Source organism: Amphiprion ocellaris, chromosome 23 (genome assembly GCF_022539595.1).
Source record: "Amphiprion ocellaris isolate individual 3 ecotype Okinawa chromosome 23, ASM2253959v1, whole genome shotgun sequence".
In the NCBI taxonomy this organism is placed as follows: Eukaryota; Metazoa; Chordata; class Actinopteri; family Pomacentridae; genus Amphiprion; species Amphiprion ocellaris.
Window position 1 is genome coordinate 18112360 of NC_072788.1, and position 24451 is coordinate 18136810.

Sequence of the window (24451 nt, forward strand, 5' to 3'; positions counted from 1 at the left end):
ATCAAAATGAACAACCTGCAACATTAGCAAATCTGCACATATTAGGTTAGGTCAAAACAATATTGCATGCAATTTAAAAAAAATGTTTAATGCACTAAAGCCTGTTGGAATCTGTTAAGAAGCTGTGGAAATAGAACAAAACCATAAAAATCTTAAGCCGCACATGACTTGAGTACATGTGACAATGCTTTGAACACAGCAGAGAAGGAAAAAAAAGGACATTGTGATTTCCCACTGCCTAACCAGAATAGAAACTGGTAAAAAGCAGGAAAAAGGCATGTTAGATCAGTGGGCTGGGTCGCAGTGAACAAGTCTTTTCTGCACTGGAATTAACACATTACTGAGCTTTCTCTTACTGTGATTGCTCACTGCCAGGTACTTTTCAAATGCACATATTCACCAAGCAAAATATGAAAACTATTTTAATTAAGATAAAAAAACATGCCCAATATATTTATATATTCTGAAACAAATTGAAGCATTGAAGCATTTTTTTTTAGATTGACAGGCATTATCTGTCCATCAGTGTTCATTTTGGGAGAATGCCAATATTTTACCTGAAACTTTCACTGGTCATATCCAATGATGATGCCGATATCATTGTGCATCCCTGATTTTGAGCTAAAAACACCTCAACAGCTCAGCAGAGCAGAGGGGAACAACAGAGTTAGTGATAATTACATATGGGTCTGTCACTACTGCTTACTTCTTTCAAAAAGTCATTAGATTCATTTAATATAGAAAATATTCATTAACTTCAACCAATGGCTGACTGTGTAAATGATCGTTTTTGAAGTAGTACATATCTGGGGCAAGGGTTATACTGCTTTCAACCAGTTATAGTAGGCACTCAAACACCACGTATGTGAAATCTGTCATTGGCAGGCAGGGGTAAAGAAGTAAGCTTGTGTCAGTGGCCTTAGCCTTTGTACCCCTGTGTCTCAGTGACTGTGCAGGGTGGTTCTACTGCTACGCCTGCAATCCCTGCCCTGGTGTTCTAGCTGTCCTGTACTGTCTAACCCCGAAGGCTAACTGATTGCCTCTGTAACCTCAGTGGTACGGTTCCCTCCAGAAGGGAGCAGAGGGAGGAGGGTCAGTTTGGCAACATGAGTAGAGAGAAAAGGGGGAGGCTGAAAGAACTGCATGTTCTTGGAAGCTTTTCTCGTGTGCTTCACGTTCAGCTGCTTTACAGTTAACACCTACATTGATCAATTTTGCTAAATCACTAAAATATGGCTTCGCTGAACAACAAAGTGGTCGTGAATGGTTACAAATTTCATTGTGAATTAGAACTTTAGGATACTGCTAACAAGTAACTGGAGTTGTGTTAACAAAATGATAGCAGAGAAAAAGTCTGCATGGTGAGGTTTGATGCTTTCAGCAAAGGTTAGTCTGCTCATAATCAACCATGCCTATGAAGAAATATGAGCGCACAGACAGCTGGAACAATGAACAGAGCTACAGCTATCAAAATGGTGAGCATGGGACTACTGCTTATGTGGTTGAGTACAACCACAGTCTGTTACTGAGTGCAAAATATTTCACTCAAAGATATTTTAAACTGTTACCGATAGTGAGACTGCATACAATGCAGTCAAATACTGACGGACTCCGAGGCTAACTTCCCCTGAAAAGCTGATGCAATGTAGTTAGTGAAATTAGGTCCTCGTTTCGAAGTGTGCCACTTCCTTAGTGACTACTGTCAGTCATCAGTGTGCAAGTCAAGTGAAATTGGCTCAGCTACAGGCAGAAGTTTCAAAGGCAAAGGTCACCGCATCTGGTATTTGTGATATCCACGAACTCAAAGCTTCACCTAGTGAAGAATGCTACTACAATAAGAGTTGACTGATACTGACAAAAGCAATGCAGTATTGTCTTGGCTACAAAACCAGCATACCAGTAGTGTAGCAATATTTTAAGGACATATATATATATATATATATATAAATACACGCATATGGGCTAATTATGCCCCTGACCAAAGATTATCCAAGTCAGCAAGTAGTTTTGGCCACTTAGTGATCAAAAGTCAAGTCATTGCATATTTATGTTATGAATTTAAATATCTATTTTTGAGGGGCATCAGAAAATGGTCTGATGTCTAAATGGGAAGGTTACATATATGCTAATTCTCAACACGTTGGAAAAACTAGCCAGGAGACGAGGAGACTGTCATTTGATAACAATCCCAATAGCCCATATTCAAGTAGGCTATCTAACAAAGCGTGTAGTCATGCCAAGTAATGTCGCAGAGCATCGATAGTCAAAAGGTACTGCAATATCCTGCTGTTAAAAGCATTACTATTCCCCATTTTATTGGTATCTGAACTTACAACAATGTAGTGTTTTAATATAGGTTGTATTTCCTGAGATTTGTGTTCATGTGTGACAGCAGAGTCGTGTGTGTGTGTGTGTGTGTGTGCATGTTGTGTGCAGGGTGCTGTTTCCACTCCCTGCAGGGATAGTGGGTGTGCCAACCGCCGCTTTGATGGTGACAAAACAAGAGACAAGGTTGCAAAAAACAAGGGCTCACGCCAACTGTCCCCAAACTACTCAAAAAGCAGATGCACAAATCAAAATTTGGCAATATCTCACTTATAGCGGACAGTTGTGGTGAGAAAATCGACACCAAAAAGCCTGTCTGTAAAAGCCAGACCAACACAAACCAAGAAAACTAAGACATTCAATTTGGCTGAGCATCTCATCGACAAACATATTGACCTGTTCAATGCATTCAAACAGCTACAGGTTAGCAAATGTGATAGCATAATTACATCAGGCCCTCAGATAGGAATCAAGTGAATTTTCTTCACAATTCAAAATAACGGTTCAGTTTTGACATCTTGGTATGGTATCTTTTCCGTACAGCGAAAACTAAAAATAGAAAACTTGACACTTCTTCTGTTTTTTCTTTATTAAATATTGTCTTATTGAACAGACTATTGTTGTGTTTTCTTTAAAAAGTCTGTCAAAAATGCTACAACTGGCTGCAACCTATTAATAAAAAACTACAAAAAACAAAAAAACTACATATATTTTTTTAAAAAGGAAAATAAACCCAGTCCTCTGTGTGCCTGTCACTTGGGGTACACATGAAAGCATGAAAGCATGCGTGCTCTGGAACACGATTAGTGAGATCACTGTTTGATCAATGTTAACTTATCATGATCAGCACATCCTGTACATGTAGAGCAGAAATGACTTTACAAAAATTGGTAGGACAAATCTATTGTTTGCTAATGGAATTAGTGCTGTGCTGTACTAAAATATGACTAGAAACCTTTAAAATAGGGAAAATAAGACTTCAAGACATGTCTGTGATATGAACAACATGACTGGCTCATTCTGCAGCTATAGTAAATAAAGGCTATTATTTGAATTAATGGCATTTTTATATTTTGCTGAGCTGGGCCAACAATTAGCCAATCATGTTATGTCTTTAAGAATAACTGCTGAGATAGTCTGAAGACATTAACTTATTAATAAATACTTAATTGTTACCTGTATGCCATTCTTTCTTTCTTTCTTTTTAAAAAAAACATTTTAAGTGTTGAAAAAGTGATGTACAATCCAAATGGATTGAATGTGAATCCAAAGGAGGGCCCAAAGCCAATATCTAAAGATGACTCAGCAATGCTGTTATGACATAGTTTTGTTAAAGGTAACATCTGTTATCTGTCAAGAAATGTTGCAAAAGAAAGAAAAAAAACAGTTATGATCATTCTGTGTTTTGCCAGAGCGACTGAAAAAAAAAAAATTTATAGCCATGCCATCTGAAGTCTGCCTTTAAAAATACAATTCTGAAAAACAAAAACTAACTTTTACAGAAGCAAACCAACCACTAATCTATACATATACTACAGGAACACATTTACTGAAATTAAAACACACACACCTAACATTTCCAAGCTTGTTCATGGCTGCTGATCTTCTCTAACTGTCCATAACTGTGCACATAATACATACTTGAATATAAATATAACCAACTATAATTTGGCCACTGCTGTTTATTTCCGTTGTTTTATTTTTAAAAAAAGCTTTTTATGGAAGTATGGTGAGAAATGTGCTCCTGAAATATTTCTAATGCAAATGACTTTTGGACCCCAGTAGATTTGTCACAGTTTTTGCTCTCTAATTAGGGTAATCCACTCAAAGAACAAAGTAAACTCAGTGAGAAGTCATATGCCACACCCTGCCACGTTCAGCTGCCGCCCTTCATCACATGTCCTGCAATTCTGTAAAGCCTACAATCTTTTTCATTAACAGTACGTGGCTTCGATGCATGTTCACAATGTTGACTGAGATAAGGAGCTGAAATTCAGATCAGCTTAACACACAAACATACACAGAGTTAGTGATGGAGAGGTGGCCACTCCCTCATACACAATAATCAGTCAATAAGGCCCTGGGAGAAAACACTGTTCTATTGTTGTGAGTAGGTTCGTCTAGAACTAGAAAAACTAAAATACCTCTAATCTAAGTGATGGCATCAAAAACGTAGAAATGAATAATTTTACTGAATCTCTTATGACTTTATATTTTGTTATGGTTCCCATTATGAAGACACGAAAAGGGCAATGCGCCTTTAAGAGGTCCTCCCTTCATTGGCAGTTGCCCAGTAATAATGCATCTGCACTGCAGAACATCGCAACATTTTGCACAGACAACGTTTTACCAACGCAAACGTTAATATGAAAAGTGACATATAATGCTTTTTTACTTACCGACAAACATTACCCACCTTGTCGAATATGACGTAAGACTACATTTGAGGCAACAGGAAACACATTTCAATTCGGCTAACATTAATACCATTTCGCTTTAATTACCCCACTCCTGTCACAATTGGCCCATTTCAGCATTATGGCGACTCGCAGTAACAAGCTGTGCCACAATTACGTGTTCGGTTAAGTGTTGCTAGACCTTTTAGTAAAATGTCTAGCCACATGTGCTGCCTCCTTCTTGTGCCACTATTTATTAGTATGGCCACATAAAACGGACATAAAAACACGTCCTGCGTATTTATCGCCATAACGACGACAGCGGCTACCGGAGACAAGCTAGCGTCTCCGGTACAAGGGGGTATGATTGGTGGTCGTGTGTCTGGATACGTTCACTATCACAGGTGTTTCTCATAATAGCTAAAAGCAGTTTAAACAAGCCAGGCACAAAAAGGAACAGACAGCATGACAGAGGGCTTTCTGTTTTGCAATGGCTGCAGATCTAACGTTAAGTTGAATTGGGGTGTTATAGACTTGACGTTAACCCATGCAATCATTACTAAATGTCTGTTAATGAAAAGAAATATGCGATATAATATATAATACTGCTGTAACAATACGCATTAATAAAAATTAGCTACTTAACTTAACCTTCAGCTATTTCTTACCGGACAACTTTGATTCTTTGGCAGCAGAATTTTGTCCATCGGCAAACCCTTGCGACGATGATATCTGGGCGGACTGAGTCATTGGATCCATTTTACTTTACGTTCAAGACAAATGCACAAAGGCTGTTAAATGTCGGTCGTCTCTACTGAGATTGGTTTATTCTGCCCTTTCAAGGTGTACACGTCGTCTGACTTTCCTCAAATTTCCCCAAGAGCCGGACTCGGATCCGCACCTTAACGCACCGTCCGAACACTGTGAGAGGAGCAGAGATAGGGAAAACAGGACGGACTGTGGAGGAGGGGTTTAAAAAAAACATGTCGGGTGAGACGCATTCAATATCCCTGTTTAGGCTCGGATATCTGAATTCCAATCTATCAGACCGGACTTGTATGTGCCGTTCAACTACATATACACAAAGCATCAAACTATCATAACTACTCCGTTCATTCATCCTTCGCATTATTTACTCTTAAATATATATGTAGGAACTCTTTCATCAGTAAAATTCCACAATCCTAGCCAAGTTTTTGGCATTTTTATGTGAAGTTTCTGAACGATGGAGAAAGATCCGACAGCAATGGAAAGCAGCCCGAGGAATATTCCTGAAAACAGACATCATGCCATATTATGGAAAAGTGGGATTTTGTATTTCGGCTGTTAGTTGTTATATCACGAGTAGGTTGCATTGTATGAATTTAGGTTTAATGAAAAAAATCAATATATTTGTTATACATGTGAATTGAACAGACGGGTGCGTGTTGGACTGTGTGTAACACCGTCTGCCATAGCCACATTGCTAAAACTGAATATTGATGAAGATGCTTCACGGCTACAGTGTCGTTTAATGTAATGTTAAGAGTGTGTGTGCTTTACTGTAACACGTTTTCCATTATGTAATGTTTACCTTTGTTCCATTTTGCAGCGCTAACGCGTAACGGCATCATGCTGACCCCTGCTGAGAGGGGGGTGTGCAAATCATGTGATATGAACTACATTTCCCAGCACACACGAGAGACCCGCGTGCGCACAGGGTTAAGTTCTAGAACCAAAGGGATGGGCCTGTCGACGTAAGTTTACGTTCAACTGTGACGTACGCGTAGTTAGCAGATCTACTGTCGCGCGCAAACGTTGAGCGTAGTAACACGCTCCAATGCACTTTCAAGCAGACTGAACTGCGCGGCAAAAGAAGGGGGACACAAACAAAAACATGTGGCTGAGGCTGTGAGAAACGGGTATGTAATCTCTTACAAAACGGTCAAACTGTGAGTTAGTAAGAGTTTATAGTTCGTCTGTATTGCGGTGGTGACCTTTGCTACTGTGCTTCGGCGATTATCGTTGTTTGAAAGTGGTGGGTTTAGCTTAATAGCAGCTTGTTAGCCTGTTAGCTGATTCTGATAACAATCACAATTCAGCCTGCTGCTCGCAAACTGTTTGTCTTAGTGGTGGATAACGTTCTAGTTCGTGGTACTCCTGTACTTTCTCTCACTTAGCCGTCAGCATAGTGTTCATTCAGCACACTAAAACCGATATAATGCTCACATGTGTAGCTAACTTAATTTTGTAAAGCTAGCCAGTTAGCATACGTTAGCCAGCTAGTATCTCAAATGAATTCTCCTGTATGACTATTTGTGCCGGTACTGAAAGGTTTTGGGTATTTTTAATGTTGTGGAGACATTTACGCGTAGTTATTGGAGTTACGAACCTCTTAAAGCTACTATTTGCAGCTTTGTATTGAATGTACGTGTGTAGCAGTGGGAGTGCCCCGCCCACCTAAGCGCCATATAGACCATGTTAGCGGCATTGATGTAACCATCATTATGCAATGAATGACCGGGTCAGTGTCAGGATTTATGTTTGATTTGTTCAGCAGACGACAGTTGTAATAACATGGAATACATCATTATTGACGAGATTTCATAACCAAAGTTTTTTTTGCCGATACGTGACCGTAAAAGGGACAGTACACCAAACTCAATAACGACATTATGGATTATGTGTTGGAAAAGGACACGCGTGTAATTTGCAGTACACAACTGAAGTGAGTACACCGCTATGCATTTTTAGTGGAATGCGAAATTAATTAAAAATACATTGTCTTACAATAATTCCATTATTTTTAAGTTGAACAAATGAGATCACAGTTTAGATTTACTAAACCCAAAATTCAGGCGACAGACTTTTGTTGTTGAGATTTAGAGCTTGATTTATTTTATTTTATTTTTTCATATTTTGTATGTCCATCCTTTTTTGATGAAAGACTCAGTCCTCCTTGACATGGAGGATACCATGCCACAAATTTCTGGAGAGATGCTCTGCTATTCTTCACTAACATTTTTGAAGAAATGTATGCAGAAAAAACATAATAAAAAATAATGCAAAGCGAAAAAGTTTTTTAAAATATCTAATGTTATCTGTAGCTATTTTTCTTTGCATGATTGAATTAATCTGGCAATGTTGCATAAGTCATCAGGTTGTATGATATTACCTAAACTAACCTATACAATATACACTACCATTCAAAAGTTTGGGGTCACATAGAAATGTCCTTATTTTTGAAAGAATAGCAGTTTTCATAGAAAACATGAAATTACTTGGGTGACTCCAAATTTTGAATGGTAGTGTATGTATTTAACAAGTACTATGTGTGTGTATTATTGTCCTAAAGCTGTTTAAACATTGTGTCATGTGTTCTTTCAATATTGGTAGCACACTGTAGTTTAATTTTGCTTAACCAAAGATGCCTTTCTGCTACCTTAAATACTCACTAGAGCCCCACATGTGAATTAATTTGCCACTTAAAATAGTCTTCAGCAAATTGTCATTTTCTCCAGTTTTAGTGAAGTTTGTTAAAAACGATCACAGACTGTTTTAAGTTATTGCTGAGCCTTATTTAAAATAAAAATTTGAAGTTTGCCTATTTTCTTCAGCATCACTGTATAACATTGAAGTAGAGTCAAACTAATTGCTCTTTAACAATCAGTACTGCAGGTGAGGAGACACCCATACATCTGAACTGAGAGTGACAGCAGACATCATGGGATTGCACTCAGCCCAGAAGAAGCACTTTCCCTTACGGGGGATTGACGGTGTGGTTCAGCTGTTTGACGCTGAGCTCCGCAAGTCTGAGCCAGACCTAACTCTTCTCTCGCTGGTTCTGGGTTTTGTGGAGCACTTTCTTGCTGTGAACCGGGTCATCCCCATAAACGTTCCAGGTGTCCGGTTTGAGCCACTAGAGCCAGACTGTCCCACCTCCTGCTTTCCCACCGTGGAGCTGGGCATGATTTCTGCACTGTATGAGCGCTTTACAGCACAGATCCGCGGGGCAGTGGACCTTTCTCAGTACCGAAGGACTGCTGCTGGGTCCAGCAGAGAACTTGTGAGGAAAGTGTCAGATGTGATCTGGAACAGCCTTAGTCGCTCTTACTTCAAGGACAGGGCTCACATCCAGTCACTCTTCAGTCTCATCACAGGTACAGTGTTTCAAATACAATGCTAAAAGTAGGTTGTATTAAGATATTTGTTTAGTGAGCATAGTGAAAGTTGTTGGGTGAGTGATTTTAAATGCATTTAGTGTTGTTAAGCTAATGAAAGTCATCGTTTATTCAATTTGAACTAGGTACCAAACTGGATAGCTCTGGGGTGGCTTTTGCCGTAGTTGCAGCATGTCAGGTGTTAGGCCTGAAGGATGTTCACCTGGCACTCTCTGAGGACCACGCCTGGGTGATATTCGGCAAAAATGGCGAGGAGACAGCTGAGGTCACCTGGCATGGGAAGGGTAACGAGGACCGGCGAGGACAAACGGTCACGGCAGGAGTCAATGAGAAGGTGAGTCATATCTTTGTATACAGACCAGGAGTCTCATTTAGCACCTGTGCATTCACACTCTTCTAAACAGAAAATATGAATTATCAATTCCTTATTCCATATATATTTTATTAATATTTTTATTATTATTTTTTTCAGCCTTCAATCATGAAGATATGCATTTTTGCATTTACTTGGAGTTTTTCTAATATGGCACCACTGAGTACAGACAGCTGCATGTCAGTTCAAAGGAATTAGAAATTAGTAATTGGAATTATTTTACTGTGTTTTGGTCTCTAATTTTAATTTCTGACTGTACTGCTGTAATGGTGGTTAACAAATTCTCAAGCAAAATATATAAAATTGTTAATCTATCAGTTGATTTAAATTTGTACTGTTCCCTATGTGGATTTTGTGTTCAGCAATTCTTTATATTAGCATCAAATGAATCATCTGTCTGTCTTGTTCTCACTGTTGGAATGTAAATTGTGTTTTAATGTGTATTTTTGTTTTTTATGTGTTAAGCAGGTGCAAATTTATTTCTTGTGGTCCAATGTATGTGCTTAATAGGGAGTAGGGTGGAGCAATTTGGGGAAAATAACAACTGGGGATTTGATTTGCAATTAATTTCTTTAAAGTCAAGCTTGAGTTTACTATTGTGTAAAAGAGAGGTAGTATTACCACTAAAGATACCATCCAAAAAGTGACAGTCACGCAGAGTAGACAGCATGAATCTATAAATTTGTCTCCCACAGAGCTGGCTGTATCTGAAGGGCTCCTACATGAAATGTGACAGAAACATGGAGGTGGCCTTCATGGTTTGTGCCATCAACCCCTCACTGGACCTGCATACTGACAGCTCTGAGCTCCTGCAGCTACAACAGGTGAGTACACCCACTTGTAGAGTTCAGTGAATTGTTACATTACTGTTTTTCTAATGTCCTGTAATACGTAAGTGTTCTCAGCAGAGACAGGAGTTTGTCCTACTGGATGATGATGATGACATGGCGAAAACTATTCAATATACTGAATTTAGGACATCTGGAGTCCCGCTCAGACATGCACTCCTTTATGTTAACCTGACAGCATCTGAAAGTGCACTGCTCACTTTTCAGGCAAAATGAAAAAACAACAGCAAATTTACTAAAGTCGGATCTTTCCATATGGCTTTCAGCTTGGCACAAATCTGTACTGCATGCAGCTGCGGTAATGTATAGTCTGGCACGCTGATGTTGTTACTGGCATACATCTGTGTGCACGTGTCTTTGTAAGTTGTCCAGCTCACCAAAAAACATGATTGTTTTGGAGAATGTACTAATAATGCAATAACATGAAGAAAAAAAATTCTCCTGGAACACACTCGAGTTCATCCACCATGTGGCGGTAAAAATATTCTACCCTCATGCTTGATATGTCACTTTCAGGCATTTGACACATACTCTGTCTTTGACAGGTGTATGTCTGAGCGAAGCTGTCGGAAACATTAGAATAAAGTGACCTATGACTTTAACAGTTTATGAAAGCAGTGTTATGCCTTCCATGTCTAAAAAGGGCTATAGACGTTACAATGAAGTTTTGAGTGCGTGCTAAATGTTTATTACCAGCAAATAAAAAAATTAGGGTTGGGCAAGTCAGCGAGTCAGAGTGTTATTATCACATTAACGCATTAATTACTTAATGCCGACAGTTATTGTCACTATTATTCTGAAAGTCCGTTGCTCACTGGCTCTGTATACAAAGACAGAAAACCATGGATCACAGGAGGGCTGGATGTTGATCAGTACTTGGGATGGGCATCATCATGTCTCACCCAAACTGACAGTGGAGGGAGGCTTCAGCAGACTGATTGGATGCAGCGTGTGGGAGAAGTAGAAAAACTACAACAAGACAAGCTAGCAAATGCCACAGAGAAGTAGCTAGCTATAGACTGCATTCTGATTAGTTTTGTGGAAGATGTCGGTCTGAGTAACGTTCTTAGGATTGCAATGAATGACGGCATGTATGAGCCTCATCCTGCATCACTGAAAGGTTTTCTTTTTTGACTGAGATTCTCCAAAGGAAATCCGGTACAAACATGAACTTCACAGACTAAAACACCTTCTACACAGTCAGTTCCATCTGTGGACTTTTTGTGTTCCCCAACTTCACCTCATTCTAACAAGGACAGCTGCTCCTGAACATAGACTGTTTCTGCTGCTCCCTGATCAAAGAAAAGTGTGTCTGCTGGTGCCTGTTCAGAGAAAAAATAAGAATATAGATGTATAAATGTTAACTTGCTGTTGCTGGGAAGGTTACTGTTATAATGTTATGATTGTGGCTCTGGACTCTGATGGTAATTTGTTTTTCTATAACAAACCAGATATAACGTGAATTCCTTGCCATGGCAAATAGCTTTGGGTTGATTTGATTTGATTACATTAATGTTTAGGTTAAGATATTTTACCTGCTAGTGTGTAAAGGGAATACTGCTGTTTAAAAGCTCCTTATTTGTTTAAAGTGTTTGCAAACCAAATGTTACGGTAGATTTGTTCACATAGCAGTACTTTTAAAATAAAAGTGCAGAATACACTACTTTTAAATTCATTATTTATTTTTGCGCATGATTTTAGTCGTTGTCCACCACTAAAAAAATAAACATTAATGGTTTAGATGTGCCAAAATCCTATTTAAAAGTGATACGAGAAATGAACGACTGTTTTTATTTGCAGCTGATGTAAATAAAAGCCCTCATAACTATCTAATAATTTGTTAATTATAACATTTCCGTTAAGTCTTCTGTGGGATGCACATCTCTTAATGATAAAGGCTCTTTTTCTCCATTCAATGCTTTTCATGATATTCTATTATATGTCCTAATCTTTCATTGTTGTTCCTGGTTTAATAGAAACTCCTCTGGTTGCTGTATGAGCGAGGTGACCTCAACAGGTGAGAGCGTGTTGGTGAAGTTAGTAAAGAAATACTCTGCACATCACCTGTCTGCTACAAAGAACCAACAGGTTTTCGTGTTGAAGTTTATATCCTCTTCTTGCGCCAGATATCCTATGGCCATGGGCACTCTGGCAGACCTTGAGGATCAGGATCCAATCCCAGGAAAAGAGAGCCCCCTGAAAATCCACCTTAAGGTAAGGTGTCCTAAAGGTTTCCTACAGGTCACACAGCGGCTCTAACATTTTCTAAAATGTTGAACATTTTTCATAGTGGTCTCTAGTTAGTGAAAATTCTGAACAGATATATAGTTAGGAGGACATTATGCAGCTGAAAAAAAAAATAGATATATATATACTTGTGTCCAAAAAAACCTGTAAATGTCTGTCATAGTAACTTGTTTTAATCTGTTCACCTATCCAGACAATCTTTTCACTGATTCTTTGACAGGAAAGCCTTTTCCAACCAACTATTATAATACCTATCAAACTTTTGGGGTCACATAGAAATGTCCTTAATTTTAAAAGATGAAGATAACCTTAAATTAATCAGAAACACAGTCTAGACGTTGTTAATGTGGTAAATGACTATTCTAGCTGGAAACGGCTGAATGGAATATCTACATAGGAGTACAGAGGCCCATTTCCAGCAACCATCACTCCTGTGTTCTAATACTATGTTGTGTTAGCTAATCATGTTTAAAGGCTAATTGATGACTAGAAAAACCCTTGTGCAGTTATGTTTGCACTTGAATAAAAGTGTGAGTTTTCACAGAAAACATGAAATTGCCTGGGTGACCCCAAACTTTTGAACAGTAGCGCATATCACTGCTTAAAAACTTACTGTCAGTAATGATGCACTAAACTGAGACAAAAAGACAAAAATTGGAGCCAAGACGTGGATGAGGAGAGTGAATACTTTACTCAATGAAAAGATGTTTGCAGTGTTTTTATGTTAGCTAAGTAATCACTGTAATATTACCATTTGTAGCCAGCTGTTTGAAAGGTGATAGTCGGATATAAGCTTTTCTAAAAACAGTGTCTCAGTCTGAACTACGTGTATCTTTTGCCATCATCCTAGGACTGCATGATGTTGGAAGAAACTGGAAAAAATATGGGAATTTTCGCTGGATGACTTGACTTAGTTTATTTCAAAGATGTAATCACTCTAGAAGGATTGAGGCTGTTTTTGTGGGGAGATGCATCCTCCTTGGAAAAAAGTAGAATTTTACCACAAATGAAAAAATGCCATTTTGAACTTTTCACATGTGATATAACACTGGCAAAGGCAGTAATCTACCTATGTGTGAATGCAGCACCCATACTATCGTACTATATAGTATGCCAGTAAACAATTTAGTATGTTTTAATGCACACTGTCAAATTCAGTCTGCTAGAAATACTAGAATGTCTTGCGTCTGTTCTCGTTTTGCAGTAAGAAGCCGGCATGCTTTTCTCGTCATTCTGAGCCATAGTCCTCTGCACAGTGAAAGATGCGTCACAGTGTCTGTAAAAGCATAAACACATGAGTTGCTGAAAGCGAGCAGAGGGATGACAGCTCATTTTGCACTGCAGATTTTGTTTAACATATTGGCAAGACACTCAAAGCTTAGGGCACAATATTAGAACAAACTTATATGTCCCAAATGTATGCTCTGTGTAACAGTACGCACTTTCTGCAGCAGTGATTTCTGGTCTGCAGCAGTGAACTCAAAATCTAGTGCCCTGCAGCATCACAGAGCTCTGCTTACTCACTGGTGATAAAATAGCATAAAATACGTAACTCAATTGCCTGTCTTTGACTCTCTATCACTTTGATTGATTTTTTTTTTCTAGGGATGTCATGATACCAGAAACATTTTAGTTAGCTCCAATACCAGTGGCATTCCTTAATATAAAATACACAAAAGAACAAATGAATCTGTAAAATATAAATAAACTACTTGAAAGACAGTGTTCTAACACACTCTGTTGTATTTTTTCAGGCTGAATAGTAATGGCCGTAGCCTACTGACACATATAAACTATTATCTTTTTGGGTCTTAACAAGCCAATGTTAGCATTGTATAGCTGTTAAAATTACGAACCCTCAACAAATTATCTATAATCACCTTGAATTGACCTCCAATGCATCAGTTTGGCTCTATTGTACATCTTTACAGATCAGGATACTTGAGTCATTTTTTGTTTGTGTGCTCTCTCTTTGTCTCTGTCTCTCTCAGGCTGTCACCTCTGCTCAGAAGCACTATAACAATGAGCACATCTACCCCTACATGTACCTGGCTGGGTTCCACTACAGACACAGGGATGTGCGAGAGGCTCTGAGAGCCTGGGCCGAGGCAGCTCAGGTCATGCAAGAGTGAGTTCACACTGCTTTTACAAACGAAAAGAACTGGCAGGCCACGAATGTAAGGTTAGGCACAGGCTTATTTATTATTGATCACGTTATTTCTCAAAGTCAATTTAATTTTTGTAAGTAAGCACAGTAGGAACTATGAAAATAAGTGCACAACATTCTTAGTTTTTAAAGAATCTATTTTCAGGATGATTAAAATGCTGTTATTTGAACAATAACATATACCATAAACAAACCTGCCTAACCACGTTATTCGACAAATTTTACCCTTTTTTAAAATTAATTACCCTTTTTACCTTTTAATAAATGTCAGTGTACTGGCCTGCACCTTTTCCTGGTTTGTAGTAGATGTTTTATCGCAACTTCCAGAATTTTCCGAGAGGATGATTATGACCCCATAATCGTGCTCTTGGGAAGAAAATATTTAGGATTTTTTTTAGCTCTTTTACTGAACAAAAAAGATGTTGTTGTCAAAAGTTACAATTCATTTAGGCTTCGTCCACACTAGTGGAAATATTTTTTTAAATGGATATCTTCTCCTTCTGTGTTTAACAAGTCTGTCCACATGACAACCGTTTTACAAAATATCTGCGTACAAATGAGAATGCATAAATCAGTGCAAACACTTACAGTAACGCTGGGAAACTGCTCATGCTAACCAAATGTAAAGAAAGCACTACGTGTATATCTCCCATTTTTGTTTTTTGAGGTACATACATGTCAACATGGAGACATATAAACCAGAGTTTTTAAAAATCTTAACTTTAAAAGGTATTTTCAGAAAAACTGTTTCAGTTTCTTAAAAAGCGATGCCATGTAAATGGCGAGGCCCAGATGTTTGTTTTGCAGATTGTCTGTATTGCTGTGGACAAGGCCTGAGTTTTCACGTTGCTTTTATTGTAGAATGGTCATCAGTTTAACTAGTTCTGTCAAATTCTTCGTTCACAGAATTGTACATTTCCAAACTTCTTAAATTTGTAGCATCAGACTTGACCAGACCTTCGAGTCTTAGACGTTTCTCACAGTGTTTTCTTTTGGCTCTCTGAAAAATGTTAAAAACACTAGCTGAATTTGATTTATCCGTATGCATTACATTTTGTATATTACCATTTAATATTCTACTAAGTCAGAGCCTTTTTTCAGAGTTCCTTTGAGTTGAAATTTCATATTGAAAAGACACGTAAGTAATCATTCAACAGCAGAACCTCAGCTAGCAGCTTCAGTTGCTATTTCACCAGATGAACACAAGATGGCACTAAATGCACAGCTATCTTTCCAGAGTTGAGCAGTGACCGCATCAAAAACGTTAAGTGCATTTAGAAGCCTTCTTTTCCTAAATTTGTCCTTTAAAGTGATGTGGCAGGTAAGAGTGAAGTCTAGTGGCGGTTGTTCTCATAACAACGCAGCCTCCGTAGAGAAGAACTGTCGCAGTTGGTCTCAAAGGGTGTGGTGACTTATCCAGGAAATGTCCAGCTCTGCATCCTCATGCTCTCTCCTCCCCTCCAAACTCCCTGTTCATGAGCCACTGCTATAAATACCAGCACCGACCCACCACACACATTCTCTCTCATCCATCAGCTTCCCTTTCCTGCTCGCCCATTGTTCTTCAATTTCAGCTCGCCCTCACTGCACCATTGTAGGGAAATGTGTTGCCTGTGTTCCTAACTGTGGATTCTTTGTAGGCTTTTTGGCAGTTTACTTTTTGTCTTGTCTGGCCTGCTGTGGAGCCTTCTAACACAGCTGCAGCATGTTACAGGCCCACATTTACACTCTTTCTGTGAGCACCCAGAGGGCCTTCTTTTAATCTCAATCCAACACTGTGTCTTTTATCATGACTACATGTAGATTTTAAGGGGGTGTTTCCATCATATTTTGCTGGCTGTGTAATAAAAATCCTTCTCGTGTCACCCGCAGCTATAACTATTTCCGGGAGGATGAGGAGATCTACAAGGAGTTCTTTGACATTGCAAATGATGTTATTCCCACTTTGCTGAAGGAGACAGCTGCTGTTGCAGAGAGTCCTGGAGAGGGGGGAGAAGGAGGAGCTGACAAGGTGAGTGCTCCCCTTCGTCAATGGACATGTGATCTGTGAAGAAAGGAAGTGTTACACCCGCAGCTGCTTTTAAACTCAAACTTCATTAGAATGCAAATATCAATTAATTCCCCATCTAGACAGGATTTATTTCTTTACTGCAGGTAGAGTGATATAACATTACCTGCTCTGTTCAGTGATTACAATCTGAGTGGAGGTGTCATTTTTCCAAGAAACTTGTATTTTACTTGCTCAATGTGAAATTTAGCTTGTAACTGAAAAGGGAGGATGTAGAAAATGATTTGTCAGTTTCATGGAAACCAGCGAAACCAACTTATATGATAATGGAAAGTAATGAAAGGTGAGAGGAGAGCTATGTCCAATAAGCTCATTAATGTGCTGTTGCAATGTCAACGACAACACCATTTAGCACCATTTTTAGTCTGTATATATTTCTTACTTTGTCAAATTGGTGTCACTGATTTGACCACTGTGCATTTACGCCTGTCATCATGAGTTTTCTGTAATCTAGATATATGTTCAGACAGAGCAGGAGGTTGAAATGGGGTATTAACGAAGCATCATGGTGATTGTATATGGATGGAAGAGTAAAAATCTGCTCCATATGTAATTTCCATCAATGTCCTGAATTTGCCTTTGGAGCTCATTCTCACATTCTTGACCTTTTTGCGCTTCTGTTCTGTTTTAGGAACACCCCAAGCAGGCAGCTGCCTTCTCTGCACTCCAGGACCCAGAATGCTTTGCACATCTGTTGTGTTTTTATGATGGCATCTGCAAATGGGAGGAGGGAAGTCCCACGCCGGTTCTTCACGTGGGCTGGGCCACATACCTCGTCCAGTCTCTGAGCCGCTTTGATGCTCAGGTGAGGACACCCACAAAATCTCTGCCTTTGAACTTCAACGTAGTGGTATTCAGTGCAAAATCTCTCCTGGAGATTTGGTTCACACATGGCGGTTTGTAGCTAAAAACTATTTTCTGATCTGATTCTAAAGGTGCGTCAGAAAGTGTCGATCATCACCAAAGAGCCTGAGTCTCAGGAGGATGATGACCAGTCAAGTGAGGACACTCGTGAGGGCCGTAGGCGAGGTCCCAGGAGGGAATCCAAATTGGAGGATCAGAGTTCTCCTCCTCCTGCTGCTCCCACCTCCCCATCCAGCCAGTCAACAGCAGCTGCTCAGCCCAAGAAAGTGGGAGAAGGAGGGGTCCGCCGGCGTTCCTCCCAGGGCCTGAGGGTGGGAGATACTGAAGGAAAACCCAAGTCCCCTAGCCCAGACTCTGCATCTTCACCCACGTCTCAGCAGCTAGCGTCCCCATCCCCAAGTGGCCCTGTAGTCACCTTTCAGAGTGAGAAGATGAAGGGAATGAAAGAGCTGCTGTGTGCAGCTAAGGTAAACTCCAGCGCCATCAAGCTGCAACTCACTGCCCAGTCACAGGTCCAGATGAAGAGACAGAAGAGCACACCAGCTGGGGATTACTCCATGTCTTTCATGAAGCGCCAGCGCAAGTCACTGTAGACATGCTGATTATTGTAGGAGACTGTAGGATATACTGTGAACAGCAACATGGACATCCGAGTAACTTTGCTGTTTGTGAAACTTTTTACCTGTGTTTTCATTAGAGGATCCTCTCAGTCTGTGTCCTCGTAGTTCTAAGCAATATATTTGACTTGCACAGATCATCTTGAGTTAAGGATCACATATCAGGGTCAAACTGAGGAGTGAACATTTCATTCTGTTTTTATTTAATGAATAATTTTGGGGGACCTGCCTAGTTTGATAGATTATAATTATTCACTCATCATTAGTTTGTGTTTTAATTGGCAGCCAATTGCACACTGACTATTAACTTCTCATTGACTTGCATGTGGATGTTTGAAGCCAAAGTAATGAGGAGGACCAGAATCCAACTTACAGATGTGGTAATATCAACCCGTACTAATAGGAACCTGTTCATGACTGAAGCCTTGGAAGGAATTAATTTAGGATAGTTACTGTGTAACATTGTCCACTCTGCTCTATCAACAGCTTCTTTCTTGCTAGCTCTATGTTGCCTTACTTTGCCTTTATTCCTTTCTAAAGTAGATGGCCTTTAGTTTTGACAATAGCTGAGCTAGGCCTGTTGCTGACACTTAGAGAAGACCAGGGAAGACCATGCACTGTTGAAATGGAGCCACATTAGGTGGCCCTGCTCCATTCAATTTGCTTGAGGATTTGTGGTTTTTGTTCTTGTTTTTGTAACTGCAAGTAATAAAGACCTGAAGAAAATAGAATGTGATTTGGTCTGATGTGTATTAGATATATAGTGCTGTGAAAAAGTATTTGCCAGAAATCTATTTTTTCGTATTTATCACACTTAAATGTTCCAGACTATTAATACAAAGACAAACAAACTAATATCTGCAGCAACAACTGTTTGTTGCAGTTTGTTACAGCTTGTGATCAGTTTTTTTTTTTTACATCTCTCTGGGGGAATTTTGGTCCACTCTTCTCTGCAGAATAGTTTTAATTTGGTCACATTAGATGGTTTCCAGCATGAACTGTCCTTTGAAGTTCTTGCCACAGCATCTCAACTAGATCCAAGTCCGGAATTTGACTCGGCCACTACAAAAACTTTTTTCTTTTTAAGCCACTCAGAGGTGGGCTTGCTTGTGTGCTTTGGGTCTTTGTCTTGTTGCATAAATTATTTGTGTTAAGCAGAAATCATGTCTCTATCAATGATGACAAGTCATCCAGCTTCTGAGACCATCAAACTACCACCACAATGTTTCACTGCTGGTATCATGTTCTTCTTGTGGAATGCAGTATTTAGCTTTACACCAGATGTAACGGACCCAAGTCTTCCAAAAAGTTCCACCTTTGACTCATCAGTCATCCTAAAAGTCTTGGAGCTCATCTAGATTTTTTGGGGGGGTTTTTTTGCCAGATGAACCTTTATGTTCTTATTGGGCAGGACTTGCTCGATGTCATTTTCTCCCAAAGTCTTCCATATTGTGGAGTCATGTAGACAGACCTTAAATGAGACCAGTGAGGTCTGCAGATCTTTTGATGTTCCTCTAGGTTCTTCTGTGACCTCCTGGATTAGATATCGATGCTCTTGGAGAAATGCTGGGAGCTGGTCCGCTCCTGGGAAGGTTCACCACTGTTCCATGTTTCTCCATTTGTGGATAACTGTGGTTCTCTGGAGTCCCAGTCTCAATTATATGTGATTGTTGCTGGTGAGATTGAAACCATTTGTCAAATGAATTTGATAATGTGGAAGACAGGTAGCCAATTACTTTTTCACAAAGGGCAGAATGTACTGGACAATCTTTTTTTTTCTTCAATAAATGAAATTATCATTTATAAAACTGCATTTTGTGTTTCCTTGGGTTATCTTTGTGTTACATTAAAATTTGCTTGATGATCTGAAACATTTCCGTGTGACAAATATGCAGAAATAGAATATTTCTGTAGGGGGGGGCAAATACTTTTTCACCACACTGCACAGGTACACTGTAAAAAGGTCCATCTTAACAGGTTGTATTAGCTTTGACCTCTTCAGGGTAAATAAATGGATACAGCCTCCCAATGGCAGCTATAATGTGTGGCTTCATAACAGAGGCACAACTTAGGAAACAAGTGAAAAGCATATTCAGTAGACAGCATGCTTTTTTAAAGAAGAATCTTTGAGTCTTTACAACATCTTATGAATAGCAAGTTTACTTTTTGAAATAACAATAGCAAGCTCTGACCTCAACATACACTAATGCATAATCCCATGTATGATGCTATGTATGTATATTATTGTATATTGGCTCATAATAAAATAGTTAAAGCGATTTTAGTCAGAATTTTAATTTAACAATTCAGTATGATGACTGATATGTCAACACTGTGACAAAAAGGTTAGGTTGTATATATTTTTAAGCCAAATGTTTTATTTTCCGATGCTGCACCTTGCTGAGGTTAAGGTTCTGATTGGCTGGCGGGGACCCTGATCCAGATCCTACGTCCACCCCAACACCATCGCCTTGGAGTAAACTGCTGGGAGTGCATTGCTAAGGTTAAGGTGGTGGTAGACACAGTGTTGGAGGGCAATTTTAGACCACAAAGTCTTTTTCACAAGGGCAACCTCTGGTCTGCACCAGCAGTAGGATCAACTAGTGGAGGCCTTTAAGTGCAGACAATGGTGACAAGAGACCCAGGGATAATGTGTCACAACAGATCTGCACAGAAGCTGCAAGGAGAGTGATGGACAGCGAAGGTGCTCCATGATCAAGGGAAATGATCGGCTGTTTTTAGGCAGGGAGGGCATGCTTGTGGTTTGAACTGAACTTCACGGTGGTTTGGATCTGATGCATTTGTGTGACGTTGTTGAACAATGTCTGTTGCTGCCACACATAACTATTGCTTCTTTACAGGGGAATGAAATTATTAATCCTTTGATGATGTCACAATTCTGTGTTGGTTACATCTACACAAAAAAACGACTTAGTCTCAGCAACAGATCATGGTTTGGGTTATAATAAGTACTTAACAGGAAAAACACTCAGAGAGCGCAGTACTCCGCCAAGGCTGCTCAATCATTGAATCATTTCCGACAGATGAAATGTTTAAACAATTTGTGGTCCACAGCGGTCGATTTGAAGTAGGATTACAATCATGTGATCACAGCACTCAGTTGACATAGTGTTCACTTGTTGCCATAGTTACAGTGACACCGTGCCGCTATCTCGCAATGATACAGAAACCTTTAGCAAATCCGTGGATACAGACTATAAGCTGCATCACTGCCAAAATCTAATCACTTGGTCCTTGTGTCATTTCTGACCTTCCCGGAAAATTTAATCTAAATCTGTTATTCCGTTTTTGAGTAATGTTGCAAACAGACAGACAGACTGACAAAGCAACGCTGATTGTCACATAACTCTGCCGCATTTCGTCGTGGAGTAATTAATGTCAGATGACTTTTATCTTCATGCTTAGAAAAAGATGGTTAAGGTTATAGTACAGTCAGGAAGGAAAAAAATGTTGACTATCAGGAAACTGTGGTTTGTTTCCTGTTTTATAGTCCCGTGTTTAGTCAACCCATTCATCCACCCCAACCTCCTTTGCTAAAATGATTTCTGCAGTGTCACAAGACCACTGGAGGGCGCTAACAACAAAATGGCACTTTAGGTGAAACCTGTGCATTCGTGTTTGACTTGACTTTTTGAAGTATTAGATTTTAAGTGAAATTGATAACATAATAAGCATTTTTTACCATGAGATAATGAGTCAGACATTTGGCATTAAAAGTCAAAAATTATGAGCAGAATCAAAATACAGTGAGTCAAAAATGAAGTCAGAATTTAGACAGTAGATTTTTATTTCCTCTTGTGATTAATTTGCCTTTGGCGTTTTTCTTCTTGAGCATGAAAGTGAAGCTTGGTCGGGATGTAAACAGTTGAGTTGAACCCAGGAAGGTGAAGTTGTTGTGATTTTTTTACAGTGTGGACTGTCTGCTCATGCGTGCTGTGACTCCGGCGCCTCACGCAGACGCTTGGAGCGTGTCAGTGGACGCGGAGTGCTGTCAGTGAAAAGTCCTGTTTATCCGCCTGTCTGATCGAAACGTCAGCAATTAGTCAGCTCCAATTAGTTCCCATTAAGCGGTCAGTCGGGTCCGGACCGCAGATCTGCTGCTGCTCTTTTCTCCTCCGACGACAGCAGCTGTGATGTATGAGTAGAAAGCCTGCCAGGCTCACCCACAGCACCCAGGCTTGTCTCCAGACATGGACAGGATAGGGGTATCGTTTCTGAACCCTTTGGATGACTACGAGTTAATCCACCGGATTGGGTGCGGCACCTATGGAGAGGTGTTCAAGGTGAGTAAGAACATTTTCTCATGTTTTTGCCGCAGCACTGAGAGAGACAAATGCTCCATCAGGGTGTGTTGGTTCATGACAAAGATTGTGCCTCTGCACTAACAGTACAGGACGTTTCACTTCCTGCCATCTAGGTGAAACTGTCTTTTGGAGAAGTGTTGGACAGAAATTAAAAACAGAGAGATTATTGGTTACCTTAGGCAGGATGTCAACATGTTGATCAGAAGATATCAATGTGTCAGTATTGGTCAGGGTTCCCTATAAATGCAGAAGGATTGTATGTGCTTACAATAAAGCCATTTAACCCCTTCTTAAGATCTTCTTTAAACCATGAAGGAGAGGACAGTGGCAGCCTGTTGCATCAGTGATAATGGTGCCAAAAAGTCTACTGATAAAATAAGTACACAAAAAATCAGTTTTTGTTTAATTCCTGAATCGAACACTTGAGAAAATTACATATACTACCATTCAAAAGTTTGGGGTCGTCCAGACAATTTCATGTTTTCCATAAAATCTCACTTTTATTCGTGTGCTAACATAATTGCACAAGGGTTTTCAAATCATTAATTATCCTTTCAATAGCATTAGCTAACATGATGTAGCATTAGAACACAGGAGTGATGGTTGCTGGAAATGTTCCTCTGTACCCCATGTAGATATTCCATTAACCCTGTGATGCGCAACATGGGTCAAAAGTGACCCAAATCCAATAGAAAGTAGGTCTCTCCTGACCCACACTGCGCATCAAAGGGTTAAAAATCTGCCGTTTCCAACTAGAATTGTCATTTACCACATTAACAATATCTAGACTGTATTTCTGATTCATTTAATGTTCTCTACATTGAACAAAATTGCTTTTCTTACGAAAATAAGGACATTTTCAAGTGACCCCAAGCTTTTGAATGGTTGTGTTTATCACAATATTAACAGTTTGGCAAAGTTGACACATTTGACAATAATTCATGTTAATCACATCATCTAACCTGCATGTGCAGCAGCATGTCAGGTCTCTTCACTTGGCAAGTTGAGCGTCAGGATGCAAACATCCTGTGCTGTAAACACGCCCCGGTGCCTTGTGCATCCTGCAGAGGCAGTGCAAGAATTTGCATTGTTTCTTTTTTTACACTCCAGACAGTCCGGTGGCCCTGGAGCAAAACATGAGCGATCTCTGTCACACGTCTTTTGGCACATTTTTCACCAGAATTCGAAAATATCCACCACGTAAGCACACAATACACTTAGAGCGTGAGTCTGCTAGTATGTTTGTCAGTACAGGAAAACTTCCTTTAAAAACTAAGAGCAACAGTGACTTGATCTGTCTCGTTATGCTTTCTGACTTGTCTTCCCTTTCTGTGGCTCTCAGCTCCAAACCTTTACAGGGACAGAAACCATAACTTCCAGGTTCTGTTCCAGAAATAGGAAAACCTCAATCTCTGTCCCATTGTCCTGATGTGACCAAAAGCAACATACGGGTAGCAGGAGATGTGCCTCAGAGAAACTTAAAAATCAGGGTTATAATAATAAAAATAATCAGCGCCTTTGACAGGGCTATGGTAACGTTTTGGGTCGGTTTAGGCACAAAAATCAAATTCTAGTGAGTTCTTTCATGGGCTGTGCAGTGGCTTGGTGGTTAGCACTTTTGCCTTGCAGCTAGAAGATCCCTGGCCTTCCCAGGATCTTTCTGCATGGAGTTTGCATGTTCTCCTCTGTGCATAAGTGGGTTTTCTCCAAGTTGTCCAGCTTCCTCCCACAGTCCAAAAACATGCTGAGGTTTATTTGTGATTCCAAGTTGTCCGTAGATGTGAATGTGAGTGTGTTTGTCTCTATATGTAGTCCTGTCCAGGGTGTCCCCTGCCTTCACCCTGAGTCAGCTGAGATAGACTCCAGCCCCCCGTGATCCTAATGAGGATTAAGTGATATATAGATAATAGATGGATGGAAGTTCTTTTATGGGTATTTATTTGTATGAGCATGGACTGTGAACTCCAGATACATATTTCACTCTCTCTGGAGAGTTAGCATTACAGGGCCAGCATGTAGGATTTTGCAACATCTAGCAATTCCAGATTCAGTTCTTCCATC

The 24451-nt window shown here is 39.7% G+C and overlaps 3 protein-coding genes across 8 annotated transcripts in view; 2 read left to right on the forward strand and 1 right to left on the reverse strand.

Moving 5' to 3' along the window:
• The window catches only part of rtn3 (reticulon 3), a 32494-nt gene extending 26812 nt beyond the window's left edge, over positions 1 to 5682 (reverse strand). The window contains exon 1 of one of the 3 annotated variants that reach the window (XM_023297479.3): positions 5390 to 5682. In XM_023297479.3, coding sequence (XP_023153247.2) covers positions 5390 to 5480 — 91 coding nt within the window. In that variant the 5' untranslated portion in view covers positions 5481 to 5682. The remainder of the gene's footprint in view (positions 1 to 5389) is intronic. The other 2 variants (XM_023297480.3, XM_023297481.3) reach the window with 2 other exon arrangements.
• A 782-nt stretch (positions 5683 to 6464) lies between these two features.
• Positions 6465 to 18801, forward strand: men1 (multiple endocrine neoplasia I). 2 transcript variants are annotated; one of them, XM_023297475.3, is made up of 10 exons: positions 6465 to 6622; positions 8371 to 8860; positions 9007 to 9215; positions 9950 to 10078; positions 12079 to 12119; positions 12229 to 12316; positions 14341 to 14477; positions 16389 to 16527; positions 17216 to 17389; positions 17520 to 18801. In XM_023297475.3, the coding sequence occupies exons 2-10, from the start codon at positions 8425 to 8427 to the stop codon at positions 18039 to 18041; spliced, it is 1875 nt and encodes a 624-aa protein (XP_023153243.1). In that variant the 5' UTR covers positions 6465 to 6622; positions 8371 to 8424; the 3' UTR covers positions 18042 to 18801. The 2 variants fall into 2 exon arrangements, with proteins under 2 accessions (XP_023153243.1, XP_054864013.1); XM_055008038.1 differs by lacking the exon at positions 6465 to 6622 and adding an exon at positions 6672 to 7428.
• A 3225-nt stretch (positions 18802 to 22026) lies between these two features.
• map4k2 (mitogen-activated protein kinase kinase kinase kinase 2) overlaps positions 22027 to 24451 on the forward strand; it is a 45577-nt gene continuing 43152 nt past the window's right edge. For 2 of the 3 annotated variants that reach the window (XM_023297470.3, XM_023297471.3), the window contains exon 1: positions 22028 to 22369. In XM_023297470.3, the coding sequence (XP_023153238.1) occupies positions 22277 to 22369 (93 nt within the window). In that variant the 5' untranslated portion in view covers positions 22028 to 22276. Of the gene's footprint in view, positions 22370 to 24451 lie in introns of all 3 variants that reach the window. The other variant, XM_035942559.2, reaches the window with a different exon arrangement.